Source organism: Chionomys nivalis, chromosome 3 (genome assembly GCF_950005125.1).
Source record: "Chionomys nivalis chromosome 3, mChiNiv1.1, whole genome shotgun sequence".
In the NCBI taxonomy this organism is placed as follows: Eukaryota; Metazoa; Chordata; class Mammalia; order Rodentia; family Cricetidae; genus Chionomys; species Chionomys nivalis.
In genome coordinates, this window is record NC_080088.1 from 94,706,653 (window position 1) to 94,718,854 (window position 12,202).

The following is a 12,202-nucleotide window of genomic DNA, read 5'->3' on the forward strand; positions in this document are numbered from 1 at the left end:
CTCCAACAAAGCTATGCCTCCTAATAGTGCCACTCCCTATGGGCATATGGGGGCCAACTACATCCACACTGCCAAATGCCCATGCACCACCTCTGGCTGTGAAAGCAGCCTGGATTTCATCCTTATTGGTCAGTGTGGATGCTGTCCTTATGTCCCAGCATGCTCTTTGGTAGAAGCTGACACACTATCAAATGTTAAGACAAACTGGACTCGGGAAGGAAGTCTTGTCCTAAGGGAGACCCCAGAGGTCAGAATATCAACATGGCAGGAAATAAAGCGAGGGGACATAGATGGGTCTGTGAGGAAAGGAAGCTCAGCATGGGACCCAATCAAACCATGGTCTGTCATTTGAGGAGGGGCATGGAGTGTTCAGGGGGTGTAGCCGAGATGACTGTTCAGGGAGAACAGCAGAGAGGAAAAGGGTTCTTATGCAGTGGTTCTCAGTGTGGACCTTGTTACCTGCTTCTCTCTGTGTTTCTGTTCCTGAACACAATTTGCTACTCTCTAAGGTCTCATGTCTGTGTGTTGCGCTGCATTAAGAGAGACATAAGATCATGTCTGAGAGGACGACATTTATCAAAAATGTTATTAATTCCATGGACAGATAGGAAACAGTACAGTTGGGATCCCAGGACAAAAGACAGAAAGATTGACCTGGGTTCTGAGGAAAGGAAGTCAGAGCGCACATGGCAGGAGTGGGGATCTCTTCTTGTACTTGTCCATGGACAGATGTTTCACAACACAGGCCTGCAGCCATGCTCTCTGATTCCCAGGCCGTGGTCAGGGAAGGGCTAGAGACACAGGTTGTGTAGCCACCAATCCCTACTTTGATGGGAACTCACCACCCTGGTGAGCGATGCTGGTCCCTGGAGTTCTGTTAACTGGGGACGAACAGACAATGCTGTGCCTAAGAAGGAGAGGACAGATTTCCAAAATCAGTTTTCTACTTGCACAATTTGTGTCCCCCAAATGAACTCAGGCCATTGGGCTCGGCTGCAGACACCTATTCCCAGTGAGCTATCTCTCTGCTCTTCACTTTTCTTTTGTCCTCTAATACGTAATTGTGAAATACTTCATTTAAAGTAAATTTGGAAAATGTTATGACCGAGATTTATCCCCTGGAGTCATGCACATTATTTTTTATGATATGGTCTCTCATTGGTCTGGAACTCAGCAATTAGGCTGAACTAGCTGGACAGACAGCTCCATGACTCTGGCTGTCTCTTTGTCCAGGGCTGGGTTTACAAATTCCCGTCACCTCCCTGTCTTATAATGTGAGTGCTCCCAGTCAGACTCAGGTCCTCCTGAACCTGTGCAAAGGTTTCTAACTCAGTCATCTCTCTAGCTCCCTTGCATGTCTCTCATAACAAACTTCCCCAAACAGCCCCTCACCTGCTCCTTGGGATGACAGCTGCTCACCTGGCTGGGTTTCAGCTTTAGTCTGCTGGCCTGTAGGAGAAGAACCAGTGTCAGTGTGGCAGCCATGCTGATCCTCTGTCTGCCTCTCAGCTGTTCTCTGTGTTCAGACAACATTAGGGGCTCAGGGCAGCAAACAGCTCTGTAGCAGCCAATCAGGGACAGGACTGAGAGTCCCCAGGACTTGAGGCCAGTCCTCAGCTGTCCTTCTGCACAGCCAATCAGAGGACAGCTCTCCGGTTCACTGCCCCTTGTCCATGTCCTTTTCCCTTTGCTTCCTTCCCCTGTCTTGAACTCATGTCCCTTCCCTGCTCTGCACTCACCAGGCCTCCCTTTTGTCTCCCTGGAACCTGGCTCCCTGGCTTCCCTGTGAATGCAGCTGCTGCCCCCTGCAGATTCAGTCTCAGGGTTCGAATCCCAGTCAGACTTCTGCTGCCTCCCTGACTGCTGCTCTCCACCTCTCAGCTCCACTTTTTAACTGTTGCAGGGCTGAGCCGTTGTGAAAACCAGGGCCTGCATGTTTAAGCCTGTGTTTCTGGGCTTTCATTACACTCCACTATCTGCTCATCTCTGCTCCTGTCCTGTAGTCTTCTTTCCATGGATTTAAGTCTGTTCTGAATCTGGTCCACACTGCCTTTGTTTTATGTGTGTACAAGGTCTTGTGGAACCCATGTTCACCTTCAACTTTCTATGTAGCTTCATATGAGCTTGTACTCTTAATTCCCCCAATGCACTTCCAAATGCTGGAATTAGGGTGTCTCCTACTGTGTCCCCATGTTTGTTTCTTAGAATTCTTTTGATTTTAAAAATCATTTGCCTTTACAAAAAAGCAATTGAGATTTGAACAGAGACTGCATTGACTTTTTAGACTGTTTTGCATTATAAGGAGTTATTGTATAAATGTTTCCATTATGCAAATCTCTTTACATATTTTAGTATTTTTATACTTTTTATAAATTTATTTTTGCAGTAGATATATGTATGTGAAGATTTGCATATGTGCACACGTGTGTGGTAGAGGACAACCTTGGGTATCATCCTGCTGGAGCTGTCCTCTATAGTTTGGGGGACAGGTCTGTCCTTGGCTTGGGGTTCCCTGATTGGGCAAACCTGGCAGCATAGTGACCCTCATGGACCCTATCATCTCTTCCTGTTCAGTATCTGCCAATGTAGTCAACTTTATCTGTGAATCCTAGGGATGGAACCCATGTCCTTGTGTTTGTGGGTTATGCACTTTACCAACTGAGCCGTCTTCCAGCTGCTCTGTAATTTCTCTCAGCAGTGTGTCGTTTTTAGGGTACAAATATTTCACCTCTTATGGTGTAAGTTCTTCCCAGACATGTTTTTTCACCTGTGGGTTTATTGCACACCATGTCCTCCTTTTTGTATAGATACCATATTCCCAACTCAAACATATCTCTCTCTTCATGGTCTCATCTCCTGTGAGATGCTGTCCCTACAGGCTGCTCTACCTCAGACCTTGTTTAGCAGCCACAGCCCTTTCCAAATGAGCAGTTAGCCCCTGGGGCTCCTGCGTGCCCCTTGAATTTCTTAGGAGCAGGCTGTGTTCATCTGCACTTGATCCTCTAATTTAGCTGGGACTCTAACGAATTAGGAGCAGATTCAGTCCTGGGTGGGTTCAGCCTCCTTTCTGTCCTTCTGTTCCCTGTTCTCTGCCCTGCATATGTTTACTGTGCTGGCTGTTCTCGGTTGTGAACTGGACTGTGTCCGGAATGAGGTATAATCTAGAAACAGAGGGCACACTTGGGATCTGGATCTTGAGGGAGGAAGACAGCATGCCTTGGATCCAGACCATGATTCTGGAAGTCACACCTTTCACCTGGACCACTCCTTCTGTTTTAAGCCGGTGTAAGGATAATGGAAGAAGGAAGGGTGTTCTTCACCTGCTTGCCTTTACCTCTGTCACACATTCATTTCTGTCTTCGAGATCCCAATAGAGCAGCTGAGACACCCAGCCTTGTGGACAGAGCAGCTACTGGGTTCTTGGTCTTTCCTTTCAAAACTAGTCATTGTTTAATGGCAGCCATAAGTCATTCTAATAAATTCATATATATATGTATGTATATATGCACATATATACATATATATGCACACACATATATAAATACATTCCATAAGTTCCATTACTCTAGAGAACCCTGACTAATACACATACCATGTGCCACAACTGAGAAAACTCAGAGGTAAGCTCAGGTGAGGCCCTGTCCTGGACCACTCACCTTTTCTTCCACCAGAGGAAGATCAGCATCACATAGACGGGGGTTATGAGCACAGCCGTGGCCACCACCACCCCGACCGTGGCTCCCAGGCTCACAAGAGAAGGATTCCTCTGGCCCTCTGTGTCCTCCAGTCCAGCCGTGGTGACTGCAGAGGTGATGATGGAGGGGCTCTTCGTGATGGTTCTGACTGCTGGGGAGAGATGAGGAGTGAGCAGATCCTCCCTGCATGAGGAGGGATGGGAGGAGTGTCACATCTTGTCTCCTCTGTGGGAGGTAGGATGGAGAGCAGCTGTTAGAAGTTCACAGAGGGGAACACATGCTGAAGGCTGAGACTCTAGAAGAGCAAGCTCAGTGCACACCCTCCACCTGTCCTGGCTGTGTGTCCTCAGATTTACATTTAGTCACAGATAATTAAGTCATAGAAATATAGTTGTTTTGGTCATAAATGCATAGAACAATCAGATGTCTCAGTCTGTATCGTGATTGCTCTCAGGAAATTTAGACCCAGAGTTTGATCCCTAGAATCCATTTGAAGAGCCTGGAGAGCTGGACACAGCCTTTAATCTTAGCCCTAGAGGCAGAGGCAGGAAGATCTATGTGAGTTAAAGCCAGCCTGTCTCTATATATTTAGTTCCACACCAAACAGAGTTGAGTGAGTTGTGTTCCAGTAAAAAGAGGCGGAGACAGGCATGTCCCTGGGGCTCACTGGTTAGCCAGCCCTATCTATCTACTTGGTAAACTTTAAGCTAGTGAGAGACTCTGTCTCAGAAAATAAGGGAATAGCTCCTGAATGTTTCCTCTTAGCTTCTGAATGCATATGAAGAATTGTCAGTGATTACACACACACACACACACACATACACATGCATACATACAGACAGACAGACAAACACACGTGAATTAACAGACCCTCATGATCTCATGATCACACACCCAAAATACACAAAATGTAAAACAGAAAATATATAATTTTGATCATAGGTGTCCAGCTCAGTACAGGGCAGCATACATTCATCTGCTCTGCAATCTCCACTAAGGTCAATTCCTACCCTTATCTATTTGGAAACACTAGACCTACAGTTCCCAGCCTGTGGTTTGCTACCCCCACAGTGGTAGAATATAAGGTGACATGCAATTAGATATTTACAGTATGATTCACAACCGTAGCAAAATTATAGTTATGAAGCAGCAATAAAAATAATGGGGGGAGGATTCACCACAACATGAGGAACTGCATTAAAGGGTGTCTCCATTAAGAAGGTTGAGAATCACTGCTCTAGACCCAAGAAGCATCTCCTTTCTCTCCTTTCTCTGAGACCTGGCAGCTGTGGTTAGCTATTACATCAGGTCAACATGGCAGCCGTAGAGACCGCACAAGAACTGTGCTGTGGGCGTCCTCTCACAGGTTGGCTTTAATCCAGTCAACAGCCACTGCTGGATGTGGTGGCACAGGCCTTTATCTCAGCACTCGGGAGACAGAAGTAACAGGTTTCTGTGAGTTCCAGAACAACCAGAGCTACATGGTGAGACCCTGTCTTATAAAAACCAAAACACCAAAATATAAAAAAAAAGAGCAGCAGAGCAAGGTTGTGGTCAGCTGGAGGGCCATTTAAAGGGTGCAGGGGTAACAGCAAGATAGAGTTCCACTCAGTGTTCCCAGTGCATGGGTCTGCAGTTACTTCTGCTTCAGAGGAGAGGCAGGGAGCAGAAGACAGAGCAGCCGCATCATGAAAATGGGGGCATTAGTTCCCAAGACCCATGGGGCTTGTGTGGGAGAGGTGAGGGCAGGAGGGCAAGGAAGGGGAGAGGGGAGTTGGAAATGGAGACCCTCTAAGGGAGTTGTAGGGAGAATTCCCACAGATTTACAGCTGGTTTGACTCCAGAGTGTTAGCACCTCAGCTCAATCTGCCTTTTGTGACTGCTACATTTTGTCCCCTGTCCTCTCTATGTGATCCTTGCCTGAGAATTTTCTGAAGGTGCAAAGCCTATGCAAATTTGTTTGAAGCAGTGCTCAGAAAACCTCAGGTATTCTTCATCTGAGGATTTGGGCAGCTTAGATGAGAAGGGTTGGGGTGCAGAAATCAACTTGCTAAAATGTGTAAGTTGGAGGACAATTAAAGGGCCCCCCTAAGCTACAGGGGTTCAGTCTGAAGACAGGAAAGCCCTGGTGCTAAAAGGGCTAGAATCACCCTTGAGGTGCCTTATCTCTTGATTCTATGAACCAGAGAGTGGGTAGGGAGAGGTGAGGGATGTGTCCTGGGGAGCTAGGACAGGATATAGGGGACTGTGGTGACAGATGGCAGTTTACAGTTGGATTGTAGAACACCTACTGCTGATCAAGCCTTAGCTTGGAGTTGTGTGGAGGTGCTCCATACGGGGACTAACTGGAGCCCTGACACAGGACCAAGTGAGTCAGCTGCATCTTGGAGAAGTCAGTCCACCTCGAAGTCACAGGGAAGGTGAAAGTGACCTGAACTGCAGGGTTAGTTTGGCCACAAAGGGGGTGAACTAGAGGGAAGGCCTTATACTGAGATCTAGAGTGAGTTGGGGTTCCATCTGAGCAGAGGATGACAGACAAGGTCAGAAGACACAACAAAGACTTGTCACAACCACAGTGGAAAGATCCTGTGTCAGAACCAAGGTAAAGGAATATGAAACCAAGGTCAGAATTGTAGAGCCTGAGGTGACATCTAGGGGACAAGGAGCCAGAGGCATCAAAGCCTGAGCCAGGGCGGCTCACCAGGAGTGAAGGTGAGTTGGGTCCCATTGATCGACTGAAAACTCTCCATGCGTTCTTTTGTTTTCAGATGAACTCGGCAGAAGTACACTGTCTGGTCCTTCTCCTTCAAGTCCAGGATTCTGAGGACTCCGGATGTCTGAGGCTGTGTCCAGTTCAGGATGAGCCGGCCCTTGAAATGCTCATGGATGAAACCCGAGGAGGAGTTGTAGATAAATTCTCCATGGTAGTTCTTCCATCTCCAGAGAATCCTCATCTGTGGATCCTTTGCCAACTCCCAGGGGAAATAGAAGAAGAAGGGGATCTCGATGGAGCCGCCCTGGACTCCAGAGATGCGCATTGGCTGACCAAATCCATAAAGCTTTTCTCTGTTGGATCCTGCTGGGTTCCCTGAGAAGTATGAGGAGAATCTGAAGCCCCTTCAGGGATGGAAGGGACAACCCAGAGCTTCCCGAGCCATCACCATAGAAAGGTGTGGGACACAGGGGAGGACTGTCCCTATGTCACACTGTCCCATATGAGACAGAACAGACGGGGAAAGGTTGGGCGGGACCAAGTCTGAGGATGAGCTTTCTCTTGGCGCACAGAGGACAGGCTGGCTCGTAGAGCAGTCTCCTCCCACATGCCAGCCAACTCTTCCCAGCCCTACTCACCCCTCCTGTGGTTAAGTCCCCAGTAGTGAGGTTCCCACCACTCACCAGCTTGCAGGCATGCTGTTGGCAGCAGCAGAAGCAGGACCCAGTCCATGTCCGGAATCCCTCCAGGAAGAGAGACCAACAGACCCATCAGGAGGGAGAACAGGTCCTGTGGAGGGTCCCTGGGGTGGTCAGGATTCAGGAGAAAATCAGAACAAAAATGATCCTCATCCCCTGGGCTGTATGTGGAGGACTGAGTGGGGGCAGGACCTCCTCATCTCAACCTCCTGTGACTAGCAACTTCCTTTATCATTCTGGCTTCTTCTTTCCCATGTTGCACAAGATCTGCCTTTGTGGTCTCTGAGAAGGTGACTGTGCCCTTGAGCCCAGCCCCCATTTTTGGCTGGAAGATACAGCCCTGACCTCTGTATGCCGGGCTCTCCTCTCTTCCACCTTGACCTCCTGTCTCATCCAGTCTTTCCCATTCCCTATGCAGCCTGCAATCACTGTTTCCTCAGCTCCCATTTCCTCCACTCCTGCCCTCCCCTCAGTCTGTTTCTCACTATGTCTCCCTCATGCTGTCTGTCTCTCTCTTCTCTTCTCTTCTCTTCTCTTCTCTTCTCTTCTCTTCTCTTCTCTTCTCTTCTCCTCTCCTCTCCTCTCCTCTCCTCTCCTCTCCTCTCCTCTCCTCTCCTGTCTGTCTGTCTGTCTGTCTGTCTCTGTCTCTCTCTCTCTGTCTCTCTCTCTGTCTCTCTCTGTCTCTCTCTGTCTCTCTCTCTGTCTCTGTCTCTCTCTGTCTCTGTCTCTGTCTCTGTGTCTCTCTCTCTCTCTCTCTCTCTCTCTCTCTCTCTCTCTCTCTCTCTCATAATCACAGTTAAAGGAATGATCATTTTCTGCTCACCAGACACAATGAGGCAGGAGGTGATGAGGAAACACATTCAGTCCCAGCCCTAGCTTTGTGCCCCCACCATCGTCTGCTCTTTGCACTCTTGCTGCCTGTCAGGGACTCCTCACAGCACCTCGGGAAAACCAATGCCCAGTGGACACTCTCGCCCTGGCTGCTTGCTGCTGCCAAGTCTGTAACTTCCCTGTGATTCCGGGTAAATTATAGACTCGTCTCCCTCACCTCGACAGTGACTCCAGAGCTACTCTAGTTTCTGAAGGAACCTTTTTGCTTCCTGCCACTCTTAACACACACTCAGAGGAGGAAACCAAGGGTCAGAGAAGCCCTGGCACATGTCACATGACTGCCACAGGGCAGGTGACTGGATTTCAGTCCAACTGAGTTCTTGTAGTCTCACTCTCCACACTGACTTTCAGCTGCTCTGTGCAGCCTCTGAACTCCCCTCAAAGGCCATGGATCTGCTGCTGGGCTCCAGGGAGGCTGTTCCCACAGAACACTTCAGTGACTCCCTCTAGCTGTGGCTGTTCTAGAACCTTCTTTGAATGCAGCGGGCAAAAAGGGCTCAGAGCAGCAATGTGTCAGTTATGACATATCGCCTGGGACATCTCTGAGAGTGGACACAGCTGGTCTGTAAATAGTCGAGTCGTGAGATGTGGGGGCAGTGGCTGTGGTGTCCAAAGGGCTGGTTCTGTGGAGGTCATCCCACCCTTCCCCATGACAAGGTGCCATCAGTTCCCTGAAGAGCAGGAAGACAGAGGAAGTGGCATGATTCTTCCAGACTGACATGGACAGAGGCGACTCTCCATTTCCTTAGATTTCCTGGCATCGATTGCCTTCTCCATGCTTCCCTGCACGTGACTATGCAGCTTCCCTCTGTCATGTCTGCTTTCTCTGCCTTCCTCACAGTCCTCATGGTCCCACGACCTGAGTTTTCATGGTCATGGCCCTCATTCTCATGGCCTCACTACCAGCTGCACATGGACGCACTTCTGTATCCATCCTTCCTGTCCTTGGTGATGCAGAGCACAGACCTTTGGGATGATTTAGCCTCAAATGGACCATCAGTAAGGAGAGGGGACTGGGCCTATTGTTCCTGTCAGAAATTCCCCCCTTATTGGATGGTGTCTCATGTAGCCCAGGCTGACCCTTGAACTTGTTATGTAGCCAAGAATGACTTTGAACTCCTACAGAACCTCTGCTTTGCCCTCCCATGTGCAGGGTGACAGGTGTGACCCATTGTGCACATTTGTCTCCTGTTGGAGATAGAACCCAGTGTCCTGTGCATGCCAGGCAGGTAAGCACTCTACCAGATGAGCATTGTCGTTAGTCTCAGTGAGGTCTGAGAGGGGCCCTCCTGATTCTGAGTATTCACCTCCAGGTTTCATCTGGCCTTGCCCTACTATCCAGGGCCTGTGAGTGAGGGTCACCCAATTCCTAAGTCTCTCAAGGAAGGCCTGGTCCCCATGTGGCTACATTATGTCAGCTGCTGGTCTCCAGCAATTTTATACAACAGGCTCTGGTTGGTCCTTCAGGATCCCATCTGTCCCTTGTGCTCAGCCTCACTGCTGACACCTGCTGGCCCCTCAATCCCAAGTCATGGACTTTGTTCTAGTTTCAAGTACTGGACTCAGGTTGAATCCCCTTGGGGACTCAGCTGTAGGATGATTTCTGTCCAGGAGGCTGTAATCATTTTCCTGTAGTGAGAACCCAGTTTCCCCCAATAGCAATGATGGGTCCTGAGCCATGATGCTTTCATAGGGGAGGGGCACCTTCTGTGGAAGAGCAGCCTGGTGCTGTCCGATGCACACATGGGGCTTTTGTATACATGTGACCATGGGGAGTGTCAGACTGCAGCGTTAGAACCTGTTGCCACTCAGGCCAGTCTCTGTGACTCTTCAGACTACAGTTCCTGATTATGTCCCCACCATTCAGACTCTGATTTTATACCCAGCTGTATTTTCCCATGACGGTGATGGCAGAGAACAGGCTCAATCCTTCCTATTTCTGTCTGAACCATCCAATTCCAGAAACTTTCCTCAAATAACACAGTGAGGGTCAGATTGGCCCCGCCCCAGCAGACAACCCATAGATGACAACTGTCCATGTATCCGCCCATCTGTCACACCATCTACTCTCCTACTCCTTGAATTCTTTATTTTGTGTCTAAAAGTTACTTATGAGTGACTGCATGTGATGTTTGTCTTTCTGGGCCTGAGTTACACTGTACTCAATATGATTTTTTTAGATCTATCCATTTGCCTGCAAATTTTAAGATGTCATTTTTTTCTGCTGTGTAGTACCCCATTGTGTAAATGTACCACATTTTCCTTATGCATTCTTTGGTCAAGGGGCATTTAGGCTGCTTCCAGGTTCTGGCTATTGAGAGGCTCCTTATGGAGTTTGATAGCCATTTGGGTAAGAAACTGCTCTTGCCTGGACTGTTACATGAACTGGACTCGAAGAACCCGTAGAGAGAGGACTGCTGAACTTGCCTAAAGGTGAGATGATACTTTGGGATTCCTGATTCATAAAAGAGTCTGTGAGAGATTCTGCGGACCCAGCAGAAAGTGACTAAACTGTCTTTAAATTTTCCTGCTTCATGGAAATTTCTGCTGGATACTGTGGGCCTGAATGCTGAAGATGGATGCCCCAATGGTACAGAGCAACTCTGGGTGACTGTCCAGGCAGTGAGATGTCTCCGTCATTTCTACAGTTTAGAAGTTGCTTATTTCTTGTTTAATTAGGTAATATTATATCCTTTTAGAGTCTTTGATGAAGTTAAAAAATAGATAGATGGGTATAGTTTTCCATTGTTATAATAAAGATAAAATAGATATAAATATTGTAACTTTAATTCTTGCTTGATAACTGTTTTGTTATATGTAATATTACTATGTTAAAGTTAAAGCCTTTTTTGTTTAAACAGAAAAGGGGAAATGGTGTAGGAGGGTCATCTGTCTATGTGTTACTTTCACTAGTTAATAAAGAAACTGCCTTGTCATTTTGATAGGTCAGCCTTAGGTGGGTGGAGTAGACAGAACAGAATTCTGGAAGGAAGAAAGCAGACTCAGGAAGATGCCATGAAGCTCCATGCCGAGATGGACATAGGTTAGAATCTTCCCATTAAGCCACGACCCCGTGCTTGGGATGACAGGTGCTCACATAGCTGGGGTTGGCTTTAGTCTGCTGGCCTGTAGGAGAAGAACCAGTGTTAGTGTGGCAGCCATGCTGATCCTCTGTCTGCCTCTCAACTGTTCTCTGTGTTCAGACAACATTAGGGGCTCAGGGCAGTAAACAGCTCTGTAGCAGCCAATCAGGGACAGGACTGAGAGTCCCCAGGACTTGAGGCCAGTCCTCAGCTGTCCTTCTGCACAGCCAATCAGAGGACAACTCTCCTGTCTATTGTCCCTTGTCCATGTCCTTCTCCCTTTGCTTCCTTCCCCTGCCTTGATCTCATGTCCCCTCCCTGCTTTCCCTGCTCTGCACTCACCAGGCCTCCCTTTTGTCTCCCTGGAACCTGGTTCTCCTACCTCTCAGTTGCTCCTCTTACCTTTGGAGGGCTGATCCTTTTGAAAACTCGGGCACTTCCCATATGTGATTATCCTTTCAGACGCTTTAAACATAAGATTCAGAAATCTGGGTGATAAGACGTCAGGACAGGCTGACTTAAAGGGACTCTGAACTTTGTCCTTTGTTCTCTTTGGCCCTAAAGAAATCTAAGGCTCCTGAAAGCAAGGTCTCAGCTAGCAACTTCCCTGAGGAGAAGGAATTGAAATTGCATCAGAGTGCCCTACCCCACCAGCTTGGCGTGGGGCTTGCTTTGGGAAAGGAAGGTCCTGGACCTCAGGAGCCCCTGACACAGGAGGCAGCAAGTTTCTCCCCTGAAGATGATGGTTCCAGTGACCTGGACTTGGAGCAACTCATGGAAGACATTGGAGAGCCAAAGGAGAGAGGAGAGTCGCAGCAGAGGGACGGCTTGAGGAGTTCCTGGCGTCCCTTTTTGAGGAGTAATGTGCTCTGGTTCTCCTACTGTCGTCTGTCTCTCAGCGTTCTTGAGCAGCTGATGAATGTCAGGGTTGTTGAACTGCCAAGTGGTTCTAGTCAGAGCTGTGCAGCCCATGTCAATAAAGCAGGTCTCTGGGCTACTGCTGAGGTGTGCTTCCTTTCCTGTCTCTATGGCAGACTGCCTGCTCTGGAGGGGACAGGAGACTGGGGACAGCAGCGAGACCCAGACCTAGGGAACCTTCAGGATAGTGTGTCTGTGAGTCCT

At 48.4% G+C, this 12,202-nt stretch overlaps 1 protein-coding gene across 3 annotated transcripts; it reads right to left on the bottom strand.

The window, feature by feature from the left end:
• Positions 1 to 593: 593 nt before the first annotated feature.
• Positions 594 to 7,312, bottom strand: LOC130871225 (paired immunoglobulin-like type 2 receptor beta). Of its 3 annotated transcripts, none has more exons than XM_057764574.1 (5): positions 7,092 to 7,312; positions 6,397 to 6,783; positions 3,657 to 3,843; positions 1,393 to 1,449; positions 594 to 907 (listed from the first exon to the last, which is right to left on the bottom strand). In XM_057764574.1, the coding sequence occupies exons 1-4, from the start codon at positions 7,177 to 7,179 to the stop codon at positions 1,437 to 1,439; spliced, it is 675 nt and encodes a 224-aa protein (XP_057620557.1). In that variant the 5' UTR covers positions 7,180 to 7,312; the 3' UTR covers positions 594 to 907; positions 1,393 to 1,436. The 3 variants fall into 3 exon arrangements, with proteins under 3 accessions (XP_057620557.1, XP_057620554.1, XP_057620556.1); XM_057764571.1 differs by having other exon boundaries at positions 3,657 to 3,846; XM_057764573.1 differs by having other exon boundaries at positions 887 to 907; positions 1,420 to 1,449; positions 3,657 to 3,846.
• Between the last annotated feature and the right edge of the window lie 4,890 nt (positions 7,313 to 12,202).

Excerpts from the sequence above, each read along its gene's own strand:
- LOC130871225 (XM_057764571.1), bottom strand. The coding sequence starts at position 7,179 with ATGGGTCTGTTGGTCTCTCTTCCTGGAGGGATTCCGGACATGGACTGG. Across the intron at positions 6,784-7,091 it reads AACAGCATGCCTGCAAGCTG|GGAACCCAGCAGGATCCAAC; the intron begins GTGAGTGGTGGG and ends CATACTTCTCAG. Across the intron at positions 3,847-6,396 it reads CCAACTCACCTTCACTCCTG|CAGTCAGAACCATCACGAAG; the intron begins GTGAGCCGCCCT and ends ATCTCTCCCCAG.